Here is a 25,700-nt window from a genome sequence, read left to right on the forward strand (position 1 = left end):
GCCCGCAGCCTTCCCACCGCCCACAGTAAATTTAGAATGTACCCCTCCTACTCCTCACCGCACTAACAAATCTCAGGGTGACAACACTTTCATACCAATGTGTGTTGATTTATCGCCACCAGAATACACACACAAGCAGGCCACCCGTCACTACCATGCATGTTTACAAAGCTAAACACATACTGGCCAAAAACAAGGATATAAACATGACAAAATGCCTCTGTGGTTTCTCTCTCACACACACACACACACACACACACACACACACACACACGTATGCACACACAGACACACACATTGAATGAGCCTTCCCGGGGGTCCACTTAATGAAGCAGTCCCCTGAGTAAATGAGTCCTTGGCTGTCTCACTAATTAATGTTCCTCCATCAGTCAATATTCACATCCTCCTGAGAGTAAATGTCCTCTGCAGTGGACATTAAAAACAGGCTTTTTTTTTTTTTTTTTTGGTCCAGACATTGTAGCGGCGCTATAAAAAAAATCCACTCTAGGTCCTCTGGAGGATGTGGACAAAAGTACACCATTAAAAGTACAAACTTCGCTGTTTTCAATAGGAAATTGTTTGCCCATTCATCCAGAATCCAGACAATCAGTGAAGCTATTCCACAACAAAATGTTTCATCTGTGTTGTTATGGAAAGTGATGCCATTATGACAGCATGCAGGCATGGGATATTTCCGTTTGTAGCCGGAAAACCGTCTTTTTTATCTCTATTTTCCTTTCTTTTTTTTTTTTCTGACCTACAATGTGTTAATCTTTATCCGTCGCTTTGTCATACCTGCTAACAACTACGGTTTTCCCGTATTGAGTACGGTTTTTGATAATCCAGTAGTAAAAACTAGGGTTCTCCCTTAAAAATAATGAAGTTAAAAATGGAAGCTACGTAACGAAGCAACTCCTCGGGCAGGGGACAAACCGTTTCTCACTCCTCCTGGTCTCTCATTCTGACAGATACGGAAAAACAAGCCCGCCTTCTTACATACGTCACATACTCTCGCGAGTCTAGCGTCATAGCTCTCGCCGAGCAGAGAGGTAGCAGCATGGCTAACGAGTCTGAATGTTGCGGCCTAAACGTTATGTCCCCAACCGCTCGCCTGTGCATCGGTTGGGGACATCTCTACGCCGCTGATCCGCCTCCGCTTGGGATGGTGTCCTGTGGACGGGACTCTCGCTGCTGTCTTGGATCCGCTTTGAACTGAACTCTCGCTACTGTGTTGGAGCCACTATGGATTGAACTTTCACAGTATCATGTTAGACCCGCTCGACATCCATTGCTTTCGGTCCCCTAGAGGGGGGGGGGGGTCCTCTCCAAGGTTTCTCATAGTCAGCATTGTCACTGGCGTCCCACTGGGTGTGAATTCTCCCTGCCCACTGGGTGTGAGTTTTCCTTGCCCTTTTGTGGGTTCTTCCGAGGATGTTGTAGTCGTAATGGTTTGTACAGTCCTTTGAGACATTTGTGATTTGGGGCTATATAAGTAAACATTGATTGATTGATTGATTGATTGATTGATTGATTGGTTAGCTGAGGCAGGTCGAGCGAGCGGAGCTTGTGACAACACAAGACAGAGATGGTGCGAAACTTATCACAAATGGAGGAAGAACAATAAATGCCCAGAATAAAGAGCAGGGGATTCGTCATCTGGCGGTCGTTTGGCTTCAAGCGGGAAGATATTCAGCAGACAACAGCAATATGCAAAGTATGCAGCAGAAGTGTTACTACAAAAAGATAGCAACACTATTAATTTGTTCTTTCATTTAAAAAGTCACCCGTGAGAGAATGAAGAGTATTTAATAAATACAGTTTTGGTCAATTGACTTAGTTGTGATTTCCCTCTCTGCATGAAAGTTTAAAAGTAGCATATATTAATGCAGTATGAAGAAGAATGTTTTAATGTAGACAGATAGAATCATTACACAGCTGTGATTATATGCATCAAGTGTTCATTCAAGGCCAAGGAAAAATATCGTAATGTATATCGCAATATGGCATAAAAATATTGCGATATTAATAAAAGTCAATATCGCCCAGCCCTGGTTGTAAATACTGTATAGAGTAGACTAACCCATGTGGTTCCTGTGGATGTGAACACAATTACTGTAGTGACTGAATAACATAGTGACTGAAAGAGACATTTTCAATTCTTTAAACGCTAAAACATCTTTTAATTGTGCTTTTTTGGGGGGGTACATTTTTGCATGTTCAATTGCTGAAAAAACAGAAGATTTGGGCCGGGGGACCGGCGGCCCCCAGACCCCTGGATTATTTTCAGTCTTTTTCATGAAGTTCAAATCACATGCCTGAGCATGTATCACTCTCCTTTGTCCCTCCAATGCTCTTTTATGACACGTCAGGGTCTCAAAGGTGGTCACTGTCAACTCTCTCTATATTTGTGTGTGCGTGCGTTCGCCTTGTCTCCCTCCCCACCCCCTTTCACTGCCTCTCTCCCTCAGCGGTATCATAATTTTCAGTCCCTCCATGATGGATCACAGCTGAGACTTCCTCAGTATTCCCGTCTGTGTATGTTTGAGCGAGCGCCGGGCGAGCCGAGGCCGGCGGCGTATTTTTAGCTCCCCGCCTCCCTTCGCCTCCTTCAGCAAGTGTCACACGAGAATAAAGCTTGCGGGCAGCTGTAAAATGAGACGACAAGTGGGTGAAATATAAAAGAGTTGCATTTAAACGTGTATGGCTGCATGTAGGTGTGTCTCGATGGTGAAAATGAAATTATTGAAATTAGTCAAACACACTAAACCAGGGGTGTCGAACTCATTTTAGATCGGGGGCCACATGGAGAAAAATCTACGCCCAAGTGGGCCGGACTGGTAAAATCATGGCACGATAACTTAAAAGTAAAGACAACTTCAGATTGTTTTCCTTGTTTAAAAATACAACAAGCACATTTTCAAAATGTACAAATCATAATGTTGTTGGGGTTTGTTTACGTGTTGCGGTTAATTGTACTCTACCTTTATTTGTCGTTATTTATACTTTCTCAATAAATGATGTGATAGTCTTCATCAGTCAGCTCATTGGTGTTCATTTTCAATCTATCAAGATCATAAGATTATATCAAAATCAAATTACAGGATGTTATTTATGTAGTTTGCTAATGGTGCTCTGACATCATGTGGTTTACTTTGTTTTACTTATGTAGCATCATCTACAAAAGTACAAATAATTGCTATTGGGACATCTAGTGGACACATTTATAACAGCAGTTTCTTTCATTCAAAGTTTTTGGCTCGTTTTTATCCTTAACTAACTCATCACGTGGGCCGGATAAAACCTGTCCACGGGCCTGATCCGGCCCGCGGGCCGTATGTTTGACACCTCTGCACTAAACCATTTATTATTCACTGTTTGGAATGGAATTGTGCTGTCTTTAAGTTGAAGAGGAGTGGTAATTTTACTAGTTTTCATGCAAATAGGTCATATAATTACTGTAAATATGATACAAGTAAAAGGAGTTAGAAGTGGTGATATTAACACTTAACTAAGCCCCATTTGTCCACAAGAGGACATAGATGAGATTTGCAGGTTGTGTGACCTTGACCACCGTGTGGACCACCTTTTGTGTTCTCCACATTATTGTAAGATAGATAGATAGATACATAGATAGTACTTTATTGATTCCTTCAGGAGAGTTCCTTCAGGAAAATTAAAATTCTAGCAGCAGTGTACAGTGTTGAGATCAATTTAAATAAAAGTAAAAAGTAAATAATGAGGGTTTAAATGGAAACAAAATAGAGAAATATTACAATAACAATAAAAACTAAAAAGCAACAATGGGAATACAAATATAACAATAAAATAAGAATATAACAAGACAAAGTAGGCAGTAGTGACCATGTTATGAAAACGTATTGCACTGTTATTGTTTTGCATCCCCTGTCATCCTAATACCCCCCCACCCCCCGCCCCAGCGAGGAGTTGTACAGTCTAATGGCGTGTGGGACAAAGGAGTTGTTGAGTCTATTAGTCCTGCACTTGGGATGAAGCAGTCTAGAACTGAACAGGCTCCTCTGGCTACTGATAACGCTATGCAGAGGGTGACTGGCATCATCCAGGATGCTCACTAGTTTGTCCACAGTCCTCTTCTCTGCCACCGTCACCAGTGAGTCCAGTTTCATTCCGATTGTAGAACCGGCCCGCCTGATCAGTTTCTCAAGTCTGGAGATGTCCTTCTTAGATGTACTGCCCCCCCCCCCCCAGCACACTACCATGTAGAACAGAACACTGGCAACCACAGACTGGTAGTACATCCACAGGAGTTTTTTGCAGATGTTGAAGGAGTGCAGTCTCCTGAAGAAGTACAGCCTGCTCTGTCCTTTCTTGTACTGGTGGTCCGTGTTAACAGTCCAGTCCAGCTTATTGTCCACCCAAACCCTGAGGTACTTGAATGAGTCCATGGTCTGTACCTCAACTCCCTCGATCACAATAGGTTGTGACCGTGGACTCGACCTCCCAAAGTCAATGACCAGCTCTTTGGTCTTTGATGGATTGAGCTGCAAGACGTTCGTGTGGCACCAGACAACAAAGTCCCTCACCAGATTCCGAAACTCCTCCTCTCTGCCGGCCCTGATGCACCCGACGATGGCTGTGTCATCCGCGTACTTCTGGATGTGACACATCTCTGAGTTGTAGCAGAAGTCAGCGGTGTACAGGGTGAAGAGAAGAGGGGCCAGCACCGTTCCCTGCGGTTCTCCGGTGCTGCTGATCAGTGTCAGACGTGATGTCCTTCAGTCTGACGTACTGTGGCCTGTCGGTGAGGTAGTTCGAAATCCAGGCAACCAGGCAGGGGTCCACTCGCATTTGGTAGAGCTTGTCCTGAAGGAGGCGGGGCTGGATGGTATTAAAGGCACTCGAGAAGTCCAGGAACAGGATCCTCACAGTGCCATTTCCCTTATCCAGGTGTGAGTGGGCTCGATGCAGCAGGTAAAGGATAGCATCCTCCACACCAACGCATGCCTGGTACGCAAACTGCTGGCTGTCCTGGGCATGTTGCACCTGTGGTCTGAGGAGGCTGAGAAATAGCCGCTCCAATGTCTTCATTAGATGAGAGGTGAGCGCCACTGGTCTGTAGTCGTTCAGCTCACTGGGGCAGTTCTCTTTGGGAACTGGAACGATGCATGACGTCTTCCAGAGGGTGGGCACTCTTCCCAGCTGCAGGCTGAGGTTGAAGATCCTTTGAAGTGGTTCACCCAGTTCTGCAGCACAGGTCTTCAGGAGTCGGGGGCACAGCTTGTCTGGGCCTGCTGCTTTCCTTGGCTGTAGCTTCCTCAGTTGACCTCTGACCTGGTCCACAGAGATGACTAATGTCTGCGTAGAGATGGTGGAGGGGGGTGCTACCATGGCTGGGGGGGAGGTTCCTTGAGGGGAGCAGAAGAGGGGGTGGCTGTGATGGGGAGTGAGGGATGGAGAGGACACGGGCTGGTTAAACCGGTTGAAGAAGTTTTTCATCTCATTGGCCCTCTCTATTGTCCCCACAACAGCTCTGGTCTTTGTCTTGTGGCCTGTGATGGTTTTCACACCTTCCCAGACCTCCCTCATGTTGTTCTGCTGCAGCTTCTGCTCCAGCTTCTTCCTGTAGCTGTCCTTAGCCTCCCTCACGCATCGTTTAACCTCCGGCTGTGCTGCTCTCATTGCCTCCCTGTCTCCACTCCTGAAGGCAGCTTTCTTCTTGTTGAGGACAGCTTTAACTTCTTGTGTTACCCAGGGTTTGTTATTAGGGTAGCACCGAACAGTCTTAGCAGGGCAGATCACGTCCACGCAGAAGTTGAGGTAATCTGTGAGACAGTGAGTCAGCCCATCAATGTCCTCACCCTGTGGAAGCAGCACGTCCCAGTCTGTGGTGTCGTAGCAGTCTCTGAGGGCATCTTCCAATTCAGGGGACCACTTCCTCACATAGCAAGTGTTAACAGGCTGTCTTTGGACCATGGGGGTGTATTTTGGCCGCAAATGAACAAGATTGTGGTCAGACTTCCCTAGTGGGGGGAGGGGTGTGACCTTGTATGCATCCCTGACATTAGAATACAGTAGGTCAATTGTCCTGTTGTTTCTCGTGGGACAATCCACAGCCTGGTAAAAAGCAGCTAACGTTGAGTCCAAAGTAGCATGATTGAAGTCCCCAGAAATGATGAAAAAAGCCTCAGGATGTTTTGACTGTAGCCTTGATGTGATGGCGTGGATCATCTCACATGCATTGGCAGCATCTGCCCTCGGGGGAATGTAAACACAGAGGGAGATCACGTGACTGAACTCCTTCGGCAGATAGTATGGCCGGACGCTAACAGCTAGTAGCTCCAGGTCCGGGCAACACAAGACTTTCTTCACAGAGATGTGTCCTGGGTTACACCAGCGGTTGTTAACATATATGATGAGTCCCCCACCTTTTCTTTTCCCACATGCTTTCGTGTGTCTGTCAGCTCTCACTGCGGTGAATCCCTGCAGGTCCACGTTAGCATCCGGTACCAGGTGGTTTAGCCACGTTTCCGTGAAGATGAGCAGGCTGCTCTCTCGATACGCACGCTGGTTTTTTAGTCCATGAAGCTCATCGATCTTGTTCGGCAGCGAGTTCACATTCCCCATGATGACGGAAGGAATGGATGGTTTGTAGCGCCGTCGATTTTCCTCACGCTTAGCCTTTAGCTTAGCTCCCGCTTTGCAGCCACGAGGATTCTTCCTTAGCTCCGCTGGAATGGAGTGTCGAACACCAGTTCGCCCCATCATTTTCAGACTGAGCAGCTCCTCTCTCGAATAAGAAAGAAAGCTGCTTCCTTGTCTTTTAAAACTGCCAAAAGTATCCATTGGATATATACAGGGATTCACTGTCTTCAAGGAAAACATAAAAAAGATAAAAGATAAAAGATAAAATATATTTTTGTAAGATATAATAAATAATAATTATAATTAAAGATAAAATATAAGATAAAAGATAGGTTTAAAAGATGTACCGCTACTGGAGATGCAGCAAAAAAAAAAAAAAAAAAAAAAAGGGTCAATAAGATTATTATTTTGTGTTTTCCAAGGTCGTCGTAAGAGCTCATCTTTATCTTCGAGAGTTTTTAGAAGACTTAGTTGTCATTTATTCTCTTTTAAAACAGAAAATGTAATTTGAAATATTTCATTATTATTATACACATGACACAATTCAGCAGTGTCTAATCAAACATTTACATCCAAGCATGACTCAGCAACATAACACACTGATAAGGGTTCCAACAATGACACAATAATCTAATCAACAATCCCCCTGAGCCTTATCACAGTGGAATACATATTTTTCTTCTACAACTCAGCGTTTTTTTTTCCTCCCACCTCGCCTCGCTTCAATTGTTCCTCACTCTTTGCAACGGTTGAAATGAAATAATATGTGATTAGATTTGGCTGGATGGAGATAGACCCGGTCAGCATTTTTGATGATTAGGAAGTAGACCTCAAACGGCTGGAATTTATTTGTGTTCACTTTTTATCTTTCACATTTTCTGACGTCTATAAAGAAGTGTGAGAGGAGAAGATGGAATGTTACATGAGAATGTCTCAACGATTAGCAAAAGGACAGATTATGAGTGGAGGGAAAGCAAGGAAAGAGAAAAAGAGCAGATTAAGGAAGGGGGAAAAGCAGAGTAAGGAAGAAAAACAAGAGCAGATCAAGGGAACAAGTAAAAGAGTAGATCAAAGAAAGGAGAAAAATGGAAGATTAAGGAGTGTGTGAGGAGAAGATGGAGTTTTACATTTGGATATTTCAAAGATGAGCAAAAAGGCATTTTAGGAGATGAGGTAAAACAGGGAAAGAGGAAAGAACAGATGAACGAAGGAGGAAAAGAGCAGATCGAGGAAGGAGGAAAAAAGCAGATTGAGGAAGATAAAAAACAGCAGACTGAGGAAAAAGGAAGAGAGAAGATCAAAGAAGGAGAAAAACTGAGTTTTGAATAAAGTGTTTAAGAAGAAAATGGAGTTGTACATTAGAATGTTTCAAATATTAACAAAAAAGCAGATTAAGGGTTTAGGAAAAGCAGGCAAAGAGGAAATAATTAAGATTAGGAAGGTGGAAAAGAGCACATCAAGGAAGAAGGAAAAGAGCAGATCAAAGAGGGAAGAAAAGAGCAGATCAAGGAAAGAGGAAATGAGCAGATTTAAGGTGGAAAAAAGCAGATCGAGGAAGGAGGAAAAGAGCTGATCGAGGAAAGTGGGAAACAGCAGATTGAGGAATGAGGAAAAGAGCAGATTGAAGAATGAGGGGAAAAAGCATATCAAAGGAAGAAGAAAATGAGCAGATCCAAGATGGAGGACAAGAGAGTAATAAAGAAAGTGAGCAGAAGATGGAGTTGTGCATTTAATTGTTTCAAATATTAGCAAAGGGGCAGTTTAGAAGATGAAGAAAAGCAGGGGAAGAGTAAAAGAGCATATCAAAGAAGGTGGATACGAGCCGATTGAGGAAGGAGGAAAAGGGCAGATTGAGGAAGGAGGAAAAGAGCAGATTGAGGAAGGAGGAAAGGGGCAGGTTGAGGAAGGAGGAAAAAGGCAGATTGAGGAAGGAGGAAATGGGCAGATTGAGGAAGGAGGAAAATAGCAGATTGGGGAAGGAGGAAAAGGGCAGATTGAGGAAGGAGGAAAAGGGCAGATTGAGGAAGGAGGAAAAGAGCAGATTTAGGAAGGAGGAAAAGAGCAGATTGAGGAAGGAGGAAAAGAGCAGATTGAGGAAGGAGGAAAAGGGCAGATTGAGGAAGGAGGAAATGGGCAGATTGAGGAAGGAGGAAAATAGCAGAATGAGGAAGGAGGAAAAGGGCAGATTGAGGAAGGAGGAAAAGGGCAGATTGAGGAAGGAGGAAAAGAGCAGATTGAGGAAGGAGGAAAAGATCAGATTGAGGAAGGAGGAAAAGGGCAGATTGAGGAAGGAGGAAAAGGGCAGATTGAGGAAGGAGGACAAGAGCAGATTGAGGAAGGAGGACAAGAGCAGATTGAGGAAGGAGGAAAAGGGCAGATTGAGGAAGGAGGACAAGAGCAGATTGAGGAAGGAGGACAAGAGCAGATTGAGGAAGGAGGAAAAGGGCAGATTGAGGAAGGAGGACAAGAGCAGATTGAGGAAGGAGGAAAAGGGCAGATTGAGGAAGGAGGAAAAGAGTAGATTGAGGAAGGAGGAAAAGGGCAGATTGAGGAAGGAGGAAAAGAGCAGATTGAGGAAGGAGGAAAAGAGCAGATTGAGGAAGGAGGAAAAGGGCAGATTGAGGAAGGAGGACAAGGGCAGATTGAGGAAGGAGGAAAAGAGCAGATTGAGGAAGGAGGAAAAGAGCAGATTTAGGAAGGAGGAAAGGGGCAAATGGGCAGGAGGAAAAGGGCAGATTGAGGAAGGAGGAAAAGGGCAGATTGAGGAAGGAGGAAAAGAGTAGATTGAGGAAGGAGGAAAGGGGCAGATTGAGGAAGGAGGAAAAGAGCAGATTGAGGAAGGAGGAAAAGAGCAGATTGAGGAAGGAGGAAAAGAGCAGATTGAGGAAGGAGGAAAAGAGCAGATTGAGGAAGGAGGAAAAGGGCAGATTGAGGAAGGAGGACAAGGGCAGATTGAGGAAGGAGGACAAGGGCAGATTGAGGAAGGAGGAAAAGAGCAGATTGAGGAAGGAGGAAAAGAGCAGATTTAGGAAGGAGGAAAGGGGCAAATGGGCAGGAGGAAAAGGGCAGATTGAGGAAGGAGGAAAAGAGCAGATTGAGGAAGGAGGAAAAGGGCAGATTGAGGAAGGAGGAAAAGAGCAGATTGAGGAAGGAGGAAAAGAGCAGATTTAGGAAGGACGAAAAGGGCAGATTGAGGAAGGAGGAAAAGAGCAGATTGAGGAAGGCGGAAAAGAGCTGATTTAGGAAGGAGGAAAAGGGCAGATTGAGGAAGGAAGAAAAGGGCAGATTGAGGAAGGAGGAAAAGAGCAGATTGAGGAAGGAGGAAAAGAGCAGATTGAGGAAGGAGGAAAAGGGCAGATTGAGGAAGGAGGAAAAGGGCAGATTGAGGAAGGAGGAAAAGAGCAGATTGAGGAAGGAGGAAAAGAGCAGATTGGGGAAGGAGGAAAAGGGCATATTGAGGAAGGAGGAAAAAGGCAGATTGAGGAAGGAGGAAAAGGGCAGATTGAGGAAGGAGGAAAAGAGCAGATTGAGGAAGGAGGAAAAGAGCAGATTGAGGAAGGAGGAAAAGGGCAGATTGAGGAAGGAGGAAAAGAGCAGATTGAGGAAGGAGGAAAAAGGCAGATTGAGGAAGGAGGAAAAGGGCAGATTGAGGAAGGAGGAAAAAGGCAGATTGAGGAAGGAGGAAAAGGGCAGATTGAGGAAGGAGGAAAAAAGCAGATTGAGGAAGGAGGAAAAGAGCAGATTTAGGAAGGAGGAAAGGGGCAAATGGGCAGGAGGAAAAGGGCAGATTGAGGAAGGAGGAAAAGAGCAGATTGAGACAGGAGAAAAGGGGCAGATTGAGGAAGGAGGAAAAAGGCAGATTGAGGAAGGAAGAAAACAGCAGATTGAGGAAGGAGGAAAAGGGCAGATTGAGGAAGGAGGAAAAGGGCAGATTGAGGAAGGAGGAAAAGAGCAGATTGAGGAAGGAGGTAAAGAGCAGATTGAGGAAGGAGGAAAAGGGCAGATTGAGGAAGGAGGAAAAGGGCAGATTGAGGAAGGAGAAAAAGGCAGATTGAGGAAGGAGAAAAAGGGCAGATTGAGGAAGGAGGAAAAGAGCAGATTGAGGAAGGAGGAAAAAGGCAGATTGAGGAAGGAGGAAAAGGGCAGATTGAGGAAGGAGGAAAAGGGCAGATTGAGGAAGGAGGAAAAGGGCAGATTGAGGAAGGAGGAAAAGGGCAGATTGAGGAAGGAGGAAAAGAGCAGATTGAGGAAGGAGGTAAAGAGCAGATTGAGGAAGGAAGAAAAGGGCAGATTGAGGAAGGAGGAAAAGGGCAGATTGAGGAAGGAGAAAAAGGCAGATTGAGGAAGGAGAAAAAGGGCAGATTGAGGAAGGAGGAAAAGAGCAGATTGAGGAAGGAGGAAAAGGGCAGATTGAGGAAGGAGGAAAAGGGCAGATTGAGGAAGGAGGAAAAGGGCAGATTGAGGAAGGAGGAAAAGGGCAGATTGAGGAAGGAGGAAAAGAGCAGATTAAAGAAACCAAAAAATAATACATTCCAGTGATGTCAGATGAAAACCAAGAGGAACTAATCAGAACAAATGATGATAATATTCCATATTACCTGGAGCTGTCAGATACTACCTAGAATGACAAAGTATTTCTGATCATGTGACACTTTGGAAATATGTTGGAGCCTCGCTTGCTGAGTCGGTAGAGCTTGAGACCCTACAAGGTCATGGGTTCGAGCCCCACGTTGGGCGTGTCTGTTTTATCAATAACTGTATTTACGCCTTTTTGTCTTTTTTCTCATGCGCTGTGAGACAACCTGTCTTTCTCATGTGTGGACGGTGCAGCAAAATCAATTTAGAAAACAGATGAAAGCGGATACAAGACAGTGGAGGCAGGAAGGAGACCAAGTTACATTTTACTGCTGCACTCCCAAGGTTTTACACTTCAACTGCTTTAACATTCTGCACTTGGCAATAGAACATCATCTGACCTTTAACCTCAACAATGAAAATAACTTAAAATATGTTTATTTGTGCGCTCAAATGGTGGGAATGTGGTGAATGTCTCAATGAGATATAGAAAGATATAAAACATAACCTCATTTAAAGGGGAACATTATCACCAGACCTATGTAAGCGTCAATATATACCTTGATGTTGCAGAAAAAAGACCGTATGTTTTTTTAACCGATTTCCGAACTCTAAATGGGTGAATTTGGCGATTGAAACGCCTTTCAATTGTTCGCTGTCGGAGCAATGATCTTTCACCCGTGACGTCACAACAGGAAGCAATCCGCCATTTTCTCAAACACATTACACACACCAATTCAAATCAGCTCTGTTAGTTTCCGTTTTTTCGACTGTTTTCCGTACCTTGGAGACATCATGCCTCGTCGGCATGTTGTTGGAGGGTGTAACAACACGAACAGAGACAGATTCAAGTTGACTTACGTGGAGTGTGCTAATCAGACATCTCAATGGTCACGGCATGCTAATCGAGGCTATCATGCTATTTGGCCTAGTTGTATTTACATATTACATCATTATGCCTCATTTGTAGCTATATTTGCATCCAGCCTTTCCCTCCACCCACATTTAATGCCAAACAAACACATACCAATCGACAGATTCAAGTTGCACCAGTGGTCAAAAGATGCGAAAGTCCCTCGTTTGTTCTGTTCTGTCGTAGCATCGCTACCGACGATAGCGATGCTACGACAGAGATGGCACAGCGATGTGTGGATATCCTGCGACACTCAAAGCAGATGCATTTCCAACGATAAAGTCAACGAAATCACAAAGGTGAGTTGTGTTGATGTTATTGACTTACGTGCTAATCAGACATATTTGCGCACGGCATGACTGCAAGCTAAACGATGCTAACATGCTATTTAGGAAAGCTGTATGTACATATTGCATCATTATGCCTCATTTGTAGTTATGTTTGCATCCAGCCTTTCCCTCCACCCACATTTAATGCCAAACAAACACATACAAATCGACGGATTCAAATTGCACCAGTTGTCAAAAGATGCAATCGTCGGTTAGAAGGAGATCGCCGAATTCGTCCTTGTTGCCGTTGTCTGTCGTGATATGGCTCAATAGCTTCAGTTTCTTCTTCAATTTCGTTTTCGCTATCTGCCTCCACACTCCAACCATCCGTTTCAATACATGCGTAATCTGTTGAATCGCTTAAGCCGCTGAAATCCGAGTCTGAATCAGAGCTAATGTCACTATATCTTTCTGTTCTATCCGCCATGTTTGTTTGTATTGGCATCACGCAGTGACGTCACAGGAAAATGGACGGGTGGATATAGCGATGGTGAAAATCAGGCACTTTGAAGCAGTTTTTAGGGATATTGCATGATGGGTAAAATTTTGAAAAAAAACTTCGAAAAATAAAATAAGCCACTGGGAAGTGATTTTTATTGGTTTACCCCTTCTGAAATTGTGAAAATGTTCCCCTTTAATGACCTTCTTTGTGATGCGAGAAATGTGTTCTGAAAGACATTTTGTGTGGTTGCAGACTCAAAACAGGATGAAGTTAATGGCCGACAACTACGAGGACGAGCACCTGAAGGCTGAGTTGCCTAACAACCACAAGCCCTCACCAGATCAGGTGAGTAGTTACCTTCAAAAAGTCTTCAAAAGCCAACAACCTCCTACTTCTTGTCCCTGCAAACATGAAACTAACCCCTCCCCGCTTTCTCTGGACTCACGCTGCTTGTGGACTCGCAGGACGATGAGGAGGGTATTTGGGCCTAGCAGGTCCTTCTCTTGATTGACTTGACATTTGTTTCTCTTCACCATTTTGTACAGACGGGTGAGCGTCCTCAGTCATCGTGTCTTCCCTCATTTGCACTTTCATTTCGCATGAAATTTTCTGCTACATTACTTTGTTCATATGTCATCATCACAGCCATGATTCATTCATATTTTGTGCCCTGACCATTCATGTGCATATATTTTGTCGCTGTCAGACGTCATCAGAATACATGTTTAATTAGTATTGGGACGCAGTTCGTGCATTGAAAACCTAATATTGTTAATCAGCGTTGCCCACTGAGTTAAAATCCATTTAATTGGTGATTGGCCCCCAAAAGATCACAATTATAACATGTAACATGGCTTTTAAAAATAATTACATTTTAGTTAAGAAATATTGTATAAAAACAACAAAATAGAATGTAGTACAAACAAGTAGAGTAGTTTTATGAAGTAATGTAATAATAATGTACAGTATTTTCGTTAGAGAGGGGACTCCTACGGTATCTCCTACCAGCTGCTTCTTCGTCAAGCACACTATCAGCAGCCTCTCCATGTTTTCATGAATAAAAGTTGAGATATCATTTTAAAGGCCTACTGAAACCCACTACCGACCACGCAGTCTGATAGTTTATATATCAATGATGAAATATTAACATTGCAACACATGCCAATACGGCCTTTTTAGTTTACTAAATTGCAATTTTAAATTTCCCGCGAAGTGTCGTGTTGAAATCGTCGCAGTATGATGACTCGTATGATGACGCGTGCGTTTGACGTCTCGGGTTTTAGCGGACATTATTTTCCAGCCCGATCCAAGCTATAAGTAGTCTGCTTTAATCGCATAATTACACAGTATTCTGGACATCTGTGTTGCTGAATCTTTTGCAATTTGTTCAATTAATAATGGAGGAGTCAAAGTAGAAAGATGGAGGTGGGAAGCTTTTAGCCTTTAGCTACACAAACACAGCCGGTTTTTCCTTGCTTAAGTTCCCAAAGGCGAAGCTTTACTATGGATCAGAGCGGTCAAGCGAACATGGATCCCGACCAAATGTCAACCAGCAGTTTTCGGTGAGAAAATTGTGGTAATAAGTTTGCTCTTACCGGTGACATCAGCGGAGCTTCCAGCAGCGTGACTTGCCTCAGGGACACTGGGTCAACACACCCGTGGCCACACCCCTCCGACTTTAGGTACTATTTAATCTCACTAAAACACTAACACAATAAGCAGATAAGGGATTTTCCAGAATTATCATAGTAAATGTGTGTAATAACATCTGCAATCACCTTTTTTTTTTAAAAACTTTTTTCTTTTTTTTTCTTTCTAGTCCTTTACTCTCAATATCCTCATCCACGAATCTTTCATCTTTGCTCAAATTAATGGGGAAATTGTGGCTTTCTCGGTCGGAATAGCTCTTGCTGCTGGAGGCTGATATTCTAAACAATGTGAGGATGTGAGGAGCCCTCCAACCAGTGACGTCACGCGCACATCGTCTGCTACTTCCGGTAAAGGCAAGGCTTTTTTGTTAGCGACCTAAAGTTGCAAACTTTATCGTCGATGTTCTCTACTAAATCCTTTTAGCAAAAATATGGCAATATCGGAAATGATCAAGTAGAATGGACCTGCTATCCCCGTTTAAATAAGAAAATCTCATTTCAGTAGGCCTTTAACGTCCTTTTCTGGCATTATCGACTCATTCTGCTTCAGTATGGTGCAGACTCACAGTGCTACCCTCCAAATGCTTCACCAAGTTACCTAGTTACACACTCTTTCTTTAATACAGTAACTATCATACATTTCTTCTTCTGAGCACTCACTTTCTTCCTCCCCATGGTTGGAAAAAACAAAGTTATGTCCATCTCTAGCTATAAGGTAATGCTGACGAGTAAGACTCGAGGCTTTGGTGCGGTCTTACGGGGTTAACTGTGACATTCACTATGACAACTAGTAGTGGGGAGGCTTGTAACACAAACTGTCGATTATAACCTATAACATAATTAACTGAAGGTAGTTAAAAAGCTCCTCGGTGGCAAGGCCCCAGGGGTGGATGAGATCCGCCCGGAGTTCCTTAAGGCTCTAGATGCTGTGGGGCTGTCTTGGTTGACAAGACTCTGCAGCATCGCGTGGACATCGGGGGCGGTACCTCTGGATTGGCAGACCGGGGTGGTGGTTCCTCTCTTTAAGAAGGGGGACCGGAGGGTGTGTTCCAACTATCGTGGGATCACACTCCTCAGCCTTCCCGGTAAGGTTTACTCAGGTGTACTGGAGAGGAGGCTACGCCGGATAGTTGAACCTCGGATTCAGGAGGAACAGTGTGAATTTCGTCCTGGTCGTGGAACTGTGGACCAGCTCTATACTCTCGGCAGGGTTCTTGAGGGTGCATGGGAGTTTGCCCAACCAGTCTACATGTGCTTTGTGGACTTGGAGAAGGCATTCGACCGTGTCCCTTGGGAAGTCCTGTGGGGAGTGCTCAGAGAGTATGGGGTATCGGACTGTCTTATTATGGCAGTCCGATCCCTGTACGATCAGTTTCAGAGCCTGGTCCGCATTGCTGGCAGTAAGTCGGACACGTTTCCAGTGAGGGTTGGACTCCGCCAAGGTTGCCCTTTGTCACCGATTCTGTTCATAACTTTTATGGACAGAATGTCTAGGCGCAGTCAAGGCATTGAGGGGTTCCGGTTTGGTGACCGCAGGATTAGGTCTCTGCTTTTTGCAGATGATGTGGTCCTGATGGCTTCATCTGACCGGGATCTTCAGCTCTCGCTGGATCGGTTCGCAGCCGAGTGTGAAGCGGCCGGAATGAGAATAAGCACCTCCAAATCCGAGTCCATGGTTCTCGCCCGGAAAAGGGTGGAGTGCCATCTCCGGGTTGGGGAGGAGAACCTGCCCAAAGTGGAGGAGTTCAAGTACCTAGGAGTCTTGTTCACTAGTAGGGAAGAGTGGATCGTGAAATCGACAGGCGGATCGGTGCGGCGTCTTCAGTAATGCGGACGTTGTACCGATCTGTTGTGGTGAAGAAGGAGCTGAGCCGGAAGGCAAAGCTCTCAATTTACCGGTCGATCTACGTTCCCATCCTCACCTATGGTCATGAGCTTTGGGTCATGACCGAAAGGATAAGATCACGGGTACAAGCGGCCGAAATGAGTTTCCTCCGCTGTGTGGCGGGGCTCTCCCTTAGAGATAGGGTGAGAAGCTCTGTCATCCGGGAGGAACTCAAAGTAAAGCCGCTGCTCCTCCACATCGAGAGGAGCCAGATGAGGTGGTTCGGGCATCTGGTCAGGATGCCACCCGAACGCCTCCCGAGGGAGGTGTTTAGGGCACGTCCAACCGGTAGGAGGCCTCGGGGAAGACCCAGGACACGTTGGGAAGACTATGTCTACCGGCTGGCCTGGGAACGCCTCGGGATCCCCCGGGAAGAGCTAGACGAAGTGGCTGGGGAGAGGGAAGTCTGGGCTTCCCTGCTTAGGCTGCTGCCCCCGCGACCCGACCTCGGATAAGCGGAAGAAGATGGATGGATGGATGGATAATTAACTGAGAGACACCTTGATATCTCGATACACTACTGAATTCCGTCTCAGTTATTGTACAGTACAGCCAAACATTGCCCTCAAAAGCTTTAGTATTGTACAAAATGGACTAACCAAATAAAGAAACCCACACGTTGGTGCCTCAGTCCATAAGATTTTTTGTGTTCATAGTTCTGTGTGTGTGGACCTTTTGGAAGGGATCCCTAATGTAACATGAGGTCCACTATAATTCCTGTTGTCTCTTTCTGTTTTTATAAATATGTTTTTTTGCGATGAACATGCAATATCGTTTGAAATTGTTTTCACTTTTTCTTTCTCAAAAGTTGTGAATTGTACAAAAGGATAGCTGTTTTTTTCTTTATTGGGATTCAACGGTGAAAAGTGCCCGCTTTTAAAATTTCCAACGGTCATTAACACAACAACGCTGAATTTAATGATGTCTTCATGGCAATAAGGGGGGGGGGGGGGAGGGGGGGGGACAAAAATGATCGATAGTTGATAATAATTCATTAAGTTAATTGCAAACTAAATTGTTCATAGGTTAGTTTTTATCTGGCCTGCAGTTGGCTGGTGACCAGTCATTAACCATAGGGCTGGGGCCCATTGTTGGGCCACGAGCGACCCCTAGAGGGCCACCAAAAAATATGTGTTTCTCTGCTGTGGTTAGTATGGGCCGCAGCGGTACTCTGTTGTAATACACTTTTCCACCACTTGTGGCGGTAATGATAATATCAAACAAACAGAAGAAGGTTGGAGCTAAAGTCATAGAGAAGTTTCTTAAGTGCAAAAATTATGACTATTGTTATGAAATTGTATTTTCATTTGCACTTTAATTTAATTGACAGTATATTTAAGAAACAAAGTCGATTAGATTTTAGATTAGATAGTACTTTATTTATTCCGTCAGGAGAGTTCCTTCAGGAAAATTACAATTTTCAGCACAATCCCATTCAAGATCAGACAAACATTACAGGGAGACAGAACAGGATCGCTGACGGGTCTGCCGGCTTCCAGCGCCCCTTGCAAAAAAGATGACATACAGGTAAACAAGGGGGGCGGGGGGAAGAAAAGAATAGAAGATTAAAATAAAATTAAAATAAAAAATCGGTCTTAGCCTGGGCACTGGAGTGGGGGTGCAGACTGAGGCCAAGGGGAAAAAAAACAAAAAAACAACAACTCATAGCCATAGTACACATCCCTCTTCCATGTGTGTAAGAGGGAAACATCAAACATCAAAGAACACAGAGGACATTAAAGACATTAAAGCAGCAGATACAACCAGACACTTCTACATATAGCTATGAATAAAAAGTAAAAGAAACATATCCACTGTGGTGGGCTCTGTGGTGTTCCACGCCATTGTCCGCTGGGGAGGAGGGAGCATGGCCAGAGACAGAAGCAGACCCAACAAAGCAACAAAGTATTACTTATACTTATTATTTTATTTAGTTAGAATTTGTTTTTAGCATTGCATAATTGTATTTAAATTTATTTTTTGTCATGTATTTATATATATTTTTTGTATCCCGTCTTTTTGCAGTATATTTGAATAGCTTTTTTTTTTTTTAAATCAACGTGACCTAATCCTTGATAACATTTTTGATTTATCCATGTTTTCATATCATTTGACAAGGTTGTAACTGTAAACAGGTTAGTTTTATTTATTAAAAATTATTAAAGTCAAGAGTAAGATTACTAACTCAGTGTTAATAATTGAGTGGGTCTTAGGTCCCTCTGTAGTGTAACAGTTTGCAACATGAGTTTAAAAAGGTTGAGAACCCTTGTACTAAAGTCAGCTGGGATGGGCTCCAGCTCACCTCCGACCCTAATTAAAAAGACCAATATAGACATTTCAGGACTGATGCCAATGCTAGACCTTTAATTTGATTGGAGTCAGGTTTGTTTTGTGTTTGGCAACAATCCTATTCTCTTCAATGCTGACAAAAGGTCTTCAGTAGTTGCACCCAAACCCACACATTCTGGAGAATGTGTGAGAGTACATGTGTGTGTAATTTGCCATAGCACATTACATCTGAACACTCAGTACCTGTGTGCGCTCTTGCATGTGCATTCTGGGGACGTTTTTATGGCACTTTGCCTTTTCAATGGTCTTTGCAAGCATTGGATGCGTCGTTGAATAAAGACAAGCACGACGTGTAAATATTTGAAATAAAATAAGCTGACATGATGACAGGTTATCGCTGGTCTGAGCCATGTGAGCTTAAAGCATGCAGTGATGCCTGCATAAATGTTTATTTTTCCATGAACTCATTATCAAAATAGTGGCTTTTATTGCTGTATGCTCGCCATATAGGCTCCTGAAAAATGTGTAATTTCACTATATACATTTAAGCAAATAAGCAAATGATGTGAGAGTAGTGGGGAAATAAATGCAGCAGACAGTCGGCCTGCTGAATGTCTCTCTTTGGAGGGATTTCACAGCGTAGTCAGGGTGCGGTAAGCCGGCATGGGAGGCCAATAAAAGAGGCACTAACACACACATTCACACACTTCTGACATCACACACACACAATCGCGTGGAATTATTCCTCCTCTGAGATGCTTTCATTGCGCCATAATGCACTAGCTTGATAGCAGGGCGGGCTTGTTAAAGTCTACTGTACAAGCAGAATATGATCAACATATAAATAAATAAATGCAATAATAGGTTTTGTTTACAACTGGACTGTCTTAAACTTTTTATGGTACACAAACTAAAGCCTTGCTTTTACTGAGTTCTGCAATACTACATAACTGTCTTATAAACGCATTACACCAGGGCTAGTCAACTAATTTGCTCAGAGCTGGGAGGCCGACTTCTGCCTTCTTATTCCCTCTCACACTATTATTCTAATTTCTTATTTCCTATTTCATCTTCATGCAGAAAATATGACAGACACACACTGCAGTTTTTAGGGAGGTGTTGCAAAAACACTATATAACGATCCCGTGTGTCAGTGGTTCTTCAATTTTTTTCACCACCTTAGAAAACCCTGCGCTCTCCAAGTACCACAATATTGAGCAACATTAAAATACTGCGGCATAGTAGGCCTAAGTATTCTTTTTTTGGGGGGGTCCTGTCCAGCTTCTCTGGCAAATCATTGAGTTGATGTAGATGCCCATATCGGCTCTTCAGATGAACTTTACAAAAGAGAAGTGTAGGATACTTCTCTTGTTCCCTTATTGCAGGGGTCACCAACGCGGTGCCCGCGGGCAGCAGGTAGCCCATAAGGACCAGATGAGTCGCCCGCTGGCCTGTTCTAAAATTGCTCAAATAGCAGCACTTACCAGTGAGCTGTCTCTTTTTTTTAAATTATATTTATCTACTATCAAGCTGGTCTCGCTTTGCTCGACATTTTTAATTCTAAGAGAGACAAAACTCAAATAGAATTTGAAAATCCAAGAAAATATTTTAAAGACTTGGTCTTCACTTGTTTAAATAAATGTATTTATTTTTTTACTTTGCTTTTTATAACTTCCAAAAGAATTTTAGACAAAAAAATACAACAATTAAAAAAGTTTCCAGGATTTTTAAACACATATACCTTTTTACCTTTTAAATTCCTTCCTCTTCTTTCCTGACAATTTAAATCAATATTCAAGTATTTTTTTTTAAATTGTAAATAATAATAAATACATTTTAATTTAATTCTTCATTTTAGCTTCTGTTTTTTCGACGAACAATATTTGTGAAATATTTATTCAAACTTATTATGATTCAAAAAATTATTCTGGCAAATCTAGAAAATCTATGGAATCAAATTTAAATCTTATTTAAAGTGGATTTTAACCTATTTAAAACATGTCATCAAAATTTTAAAAATTAATCTTAATCAGGAAAAATTACTAATGATGTTCCATAAATTATTTTTTTAATTTTTTCAAAAAGATTCGAATTAGCTAGTTTTTCTCTTAATTTTTTTCGGTTGAATTTTGAATTTTAAATAGTCGAAATTGAAGATAAACTATGTTTCAAAATTTAATAAATTTTTTTCGTGTTTTCTCTTCTTTTAAACTGTTTAATTAAGTGTTTTTTTCATCTTTTCTTGTCTACAAAAAACCTTCCGTAAAAGGGAAAAAAATGTACGATGGAATGACTGACAGAAATACCCATTTTTTTATATATATAGATTTATTTATTAAAGGTAAATTGAGCAAATTGGCTATTTCTGGCAATTTATTTAAGTGTGTATCAAACTGGTAGCCCTTCGCATTAATCAGTACCCAAGAAGTAGCTCTTGGTTTCAAAAAGGTTGGTGACCCCTGCCTTATTGTATTTGACTTTATTAAATGTATTTATTTTATTATTTGGTGCAGCCGGGCCAGAACAGGAGAGGATAGAAACAGAAAAAAAAGGAAAACGGAGGGGGAAATTGTGGGTACAAGACGGGGATTAGACAGCGAGACAAAAAGAACAACAGCAAACAAAACAATAACAACAACAATAGAGCAACATCAGCAAATACGATATGTACAAATATGATAGTAAAAGTGATAGCAAAGAAGAAGTTAGCGAAAAAAAATAATAATACAGAAATGACAATGAGTATTAGTACACTAAAAATGGAACATTACAAATACCAATAGAAATAGCACTATTGATAATGAACAATACCAATAATTTACCTCTATTATCAACAATACAGTTGTTCAAATGCAACAATACATATACGTAATGATAACTACAGATACAAAAGAATGCAGAAAAATGGAGGGGAAGAAAGAGAAGCAACCTATATTAACCTTGTAGATAGTTATAGTAACAATAGGTTAAGCTTTGTCAGTGTGCTATGTGTTACCCAGTTTTCCCTAGGGCAAAAACATTATGTTTGATGAATCGTGATTATGTGCCTAAGTATTCATTAAAAACAAAGCAGAGGTTTTACTTGCCAAGTATATTTTATACATGTGTTCTGCGTGTTGATTGGCTGGGATGCTGGAAAAGACTGATGTAAGTGGAGAAGGACGTTTGATTCCCACGAGTGTTGAGTGACAGAAATGACAGCAAATGACTGTTCTGTTTGTATCTTAACTGTTTGTTTTGGCGTTGACCAAGGCCATGTCTACACTAAGTCCTTTAACCCCTTAAACAAATAATTATTTAGCCTAAGCCCCGTTTCAGCCATCGTTTAAAGTCCCCCTCTTCGGACACATTTTTACACGGGTAAATCAGCCGTGTATTTCTTGAATCTCCGGCACTTAGCTTTGTATGGACTCGTTGATCGTTTACAAAGTGAGTTCGGAGAGCAAGTGACGCCATATGCTGCTCTCATAACAAAGTGTTTAAAAACGTGTATGCAAGTTGGACAAATGAGATGCCAAATCCAACCACTTTCACGTGGTATTGGACAGAAAGGAGGACTTTTTTTTTCCTCCATTTGAAAATGCGGACGTTATCAGCACCACTGTCTGATTCCAATCAATGCAAGTCATCAGAATCAGGTAATACACCAACTTGTATTCATGAAAGAAAGGAATCTATATGTGTTAAACATGCTTGTATTATCATTAAACACCATTAACTTGTTAACAAAAATGTCTATTTCATAAATAAATAAATATAAATTATAAATATGAATGAGGTAGCGCTCCTCGACTTGGTCAATTGAAAAGTAGTGTGAGCAACCCTGCTGTATATGACCTAGTCAACGTTCCTTTCTTACGGACTTACTGCAAAAACGCTAGTCAAAGATTCTCTGTTCTTAGCTGTCCTACCCTGCATACGTAAATGTCAAATACATATATAAATACATGTAAACTAGGAAGTAAGTGTTATATACCGCATTACCCAGAAAGCTTGGCGCTATAGACAAAAACAGGAAGTAGGTTTGATCAAGGTGGTAGGATGACAATTGTGTTTGATCAATAAAGTTTCGATGTATTGTTACACTTTGATCTTACTGCTTTGTCATCTACACAAGGAACAAACACATACATTTTTTTTAATATATATTTTTTATTATTTTTCTTAACAATTTTTTTTAAAGTTTTGATTATATAGTTGACCTGTGTGTGTGTGTTTGAGCACCACACAGAGACAAATTAGACTGGCCAAAATGATGGTGACACAAATTCCTGGAGGGACTCATTTATAGAGAATTATGGTAGTTTTATATGCAGAAATGTCATGACCTGTCAGCACAGGTTATGTCTTGTTTTTTGTTTATTACTCTCCTTAGTTTAATGTTTGGTTATGTCCTCAGTGCTCCTTTCCTCCTTTGTTTACCTTTTGTGTTGCTAGGTGCACTGAGTGGACACATCAGTTTCTGTTTATTTCTTTTTTTTAGTGTTCCCACCTGCTGCCGCCACTAATTACGCCCTCTCCTATATCCGTCTCATACCGCCAGTCCTTGCAGGATTGTTGTTTGCTCTACGTGACTGTTTTTTTTTTTTTTACTTCATGCAATGCCGTAAGTTTATGTCTGTTTATGTTAAGTTAGCCTCGAGCTACGCATGTAATTTTTGTATTTTGTCTTGCTTGTCGGAATTAAACTCATTTTACCTGCACTCTGCGATTGCAAAAGATGCATAGGGACCTCAGGCAAACACCACTACATGCCGAAACGTTACAATTAATTTAAAAAAGGTTTAAATAATAAATAAAATGTATGAATAAACATTTACTTTTTTCATGATTGAAGATTCGATGAGTGCAGCATAAGGTGGAGAGGGTCACGTGACAAACACCTTTTTTTTTTAATATAAGTTATTTCTTGAATTCAACAGTGTTTCTCACTCTTTTTATCAAGGTGCTGGCACTTACTTCTTTGTTTTTGTCCCTTGGTGGATTTATTTGCAGTTTTACTCAATGAAAAAAAGCCCAGAGATTGAAACAACAATATTTGGATTCCTTGAAATAACATGAAGAATAAACTATTTTGATTCACATAAGGTTTGGCAGTAAACAGAAATTTTGACAAATCATTTGAAAAGTGCAGTGTAAGGAAATTAAGTTATATTGTACATCCAAATTAATACAAATATATTATTTGCCAAAGATCCTCCTCTTTTAAGACTGCTTTAATGCTTTTAGAAATCTGCAAAAATGGCTGCTGTGCTCTCATTCATCACATTTCCAAAACCTACTTTAAAAGTCATTCTTTCAATACCTGTAGTCGCCAATGAAATTGTCAATTATTGTGTTACTGCTATAATGTTGTGATTTGTTGCTTTCTAAAAGTGTATTTTTTTCTTCCCAGATTCTCTCTCCTCTCTTGGATCTGGACCAGAACCGCAGCAAGTTGAAGCTGTACATCAGTCACCTGACCTCGCTGTGTCAGGAGCGAGACCCCGTCATACTGCAGGACTTAGCCCCGCCCCCGGCCTATCACCGCATAGACTCCGCCTCCTGGCACGCGGCGCTGCACAGCATGACGCAGGAACAGGTACAGTATGTTCATGGCGCTCTCACTGCTGCTCGTACTGCGTTATAGCAATTTTATTACACTTCAGAGAGAGATGCATCGTTAACGGCCTACTGAAATGAGATGTTCTTATCTAAACGGGGATAGCAGGTCCATTCTATGTGTCATACTTGATCATTTCGCGATATTGCCATATTTTTGCTGAAAGGATTTAGTAGAAAACATCGACGATAAAGTTCGCAACTTTTGGTTGCTAATAAAAAAGCCCTGCCTGTACCAGAAGTAGCAGAGGGTATGTGCGTGACGTCACGGGTAGTGGAGCTCCTCACATCTGAATATTGTTTACAATCATGGCCACCAGCAGCGAGAGCGATTCGGACCGAGAAAGCAAAGATTTCCCCATTAATTTGAGCGAGGATGAAAGATTTGTGGATGAGGAAAGTGTGAGTGAAGGACTAGAAAAGAAAAGAAAAAGAAAAAAAGGACACGAAGGCAGTGGGAGAGATTCAGATAGGGAAGATGCTGTGAGAGGCGCCGTGGGGGTGGCAGGACCACTCGGCCAGGCCCAACCGCAACAAGGGATAGAGCCATACCGCTTTGAACCCGACGCTGACGGTGACTGTAAGGAGGATGCTGTGGATATTGATGCTGGAGTAGCACACGACATAGATCGCCTTCAGAATACAGAATGTGGCAGCCATGTGGCTTCCCGCCTACAGCTTTCTTCATTGATGTCTCCATTGTTCATTGAACAAATTGCAAAAGATTCAGCAACACAGAAGTCCAGAATACTGTGGAACTTTGCGATGAAAACAGATGACTTAATAGCTGGGAACGATGCTGGAACAAAATGTCCTCTACAATCCATGACGTCACGCGCACGCGTCATCATACCGAGATGTTTCAGCAGGATATTTCCGCGCAAAATTTAAAATTGCAATTTAGTAAACTAAAAAGGCCGTATTGGCATGTGTTGCAATGTTAATATTTCATCATTGATATATAAACTATGAGACAGCGTGGTCGGTAGTAGTGGGTTTCAGTAGGCCTTTAAATTCACAAGTCATATTTACAACCGCATATGAGTCATGTAAGTGGAAACAACATGCTGCCTATAGCTTCACTGAGTGTGTGTGTGGGTGGGAACAGGGCGTCCAATCCTTGGCTTTTTGGCGCCTCCTTTGACATTACCAAGAGGTTTACACCAGCAGGTCACCTGGCGACAAGCAGCTGGCTGCAGAACAAATACACTTTCATTTTATTGAACTCTCCCTTTTAAAAACAAAAAAAGATTTTTGGCAGCGCTGTTATGGCTGCTTAGTATGAGGAGCGCTAAAGACGGCATTTATTTGACTTGTCATCAGGGAGGAGAGAAAAAGAAATAAAAGTGAGGTTAGCTAAACTTGGTTATATTACATTAAACATAGTTAAAATATC

General features: G+C 42.3%; 1 protein-coding gene across 17 annotated transcripts in view; it reads left to right on the forward strand.

The window, feature by feature from the left end:
- Positions 1 to 25,700, forward strand: part of LOC133560140 (ELKS/Rab6-interacting/CAST family member 1-like) — a 203,892-nt gene that overhangs the window by 168,884 nt on the left and 9,308 nt on the right. For 13 of the 17 annotated variants that reach the window (XM_061912308.1, XM_061912309.1, XM_061912314.1 and 10 more), the window contains 2 exons: positions 13,133 to 13,225; positions 24,099 to 24,284. In XM_061912308.1, the coding sequence (XP_061768292.1) occupies positions 13,133 to 13,225; positions 24,099 to 24,284 (279 nt within the window). Of the gene's footprint in view, positions 1 to 13,132; positions 13,226 to 13,344; positions 13,430 to 24,098; positions 24,285 to 25,700 lie in introns of those variants that run through there. The other 4 variants (XR_009808389.1, XR_009808391.1, XR_009808392.1 and 1 more) reach the window with 1 other exon arrangement.

This window comes from Nerophis ophidion, linkage group LG10 (genome assembly GCF_033978795.1).
Source record: "Nerophis ophidion isolate RoL-2023_Sa linkage group LG10, RoL_Noph_v1.0, whole genome shotgun sequence".
Taxonomy (NCBI): Eukaryota; Metazoa; Chordata; class Actinopteri; order Syngnathiformes; family Syngnathidae; genus Nerophis; species Nerophis ophidion.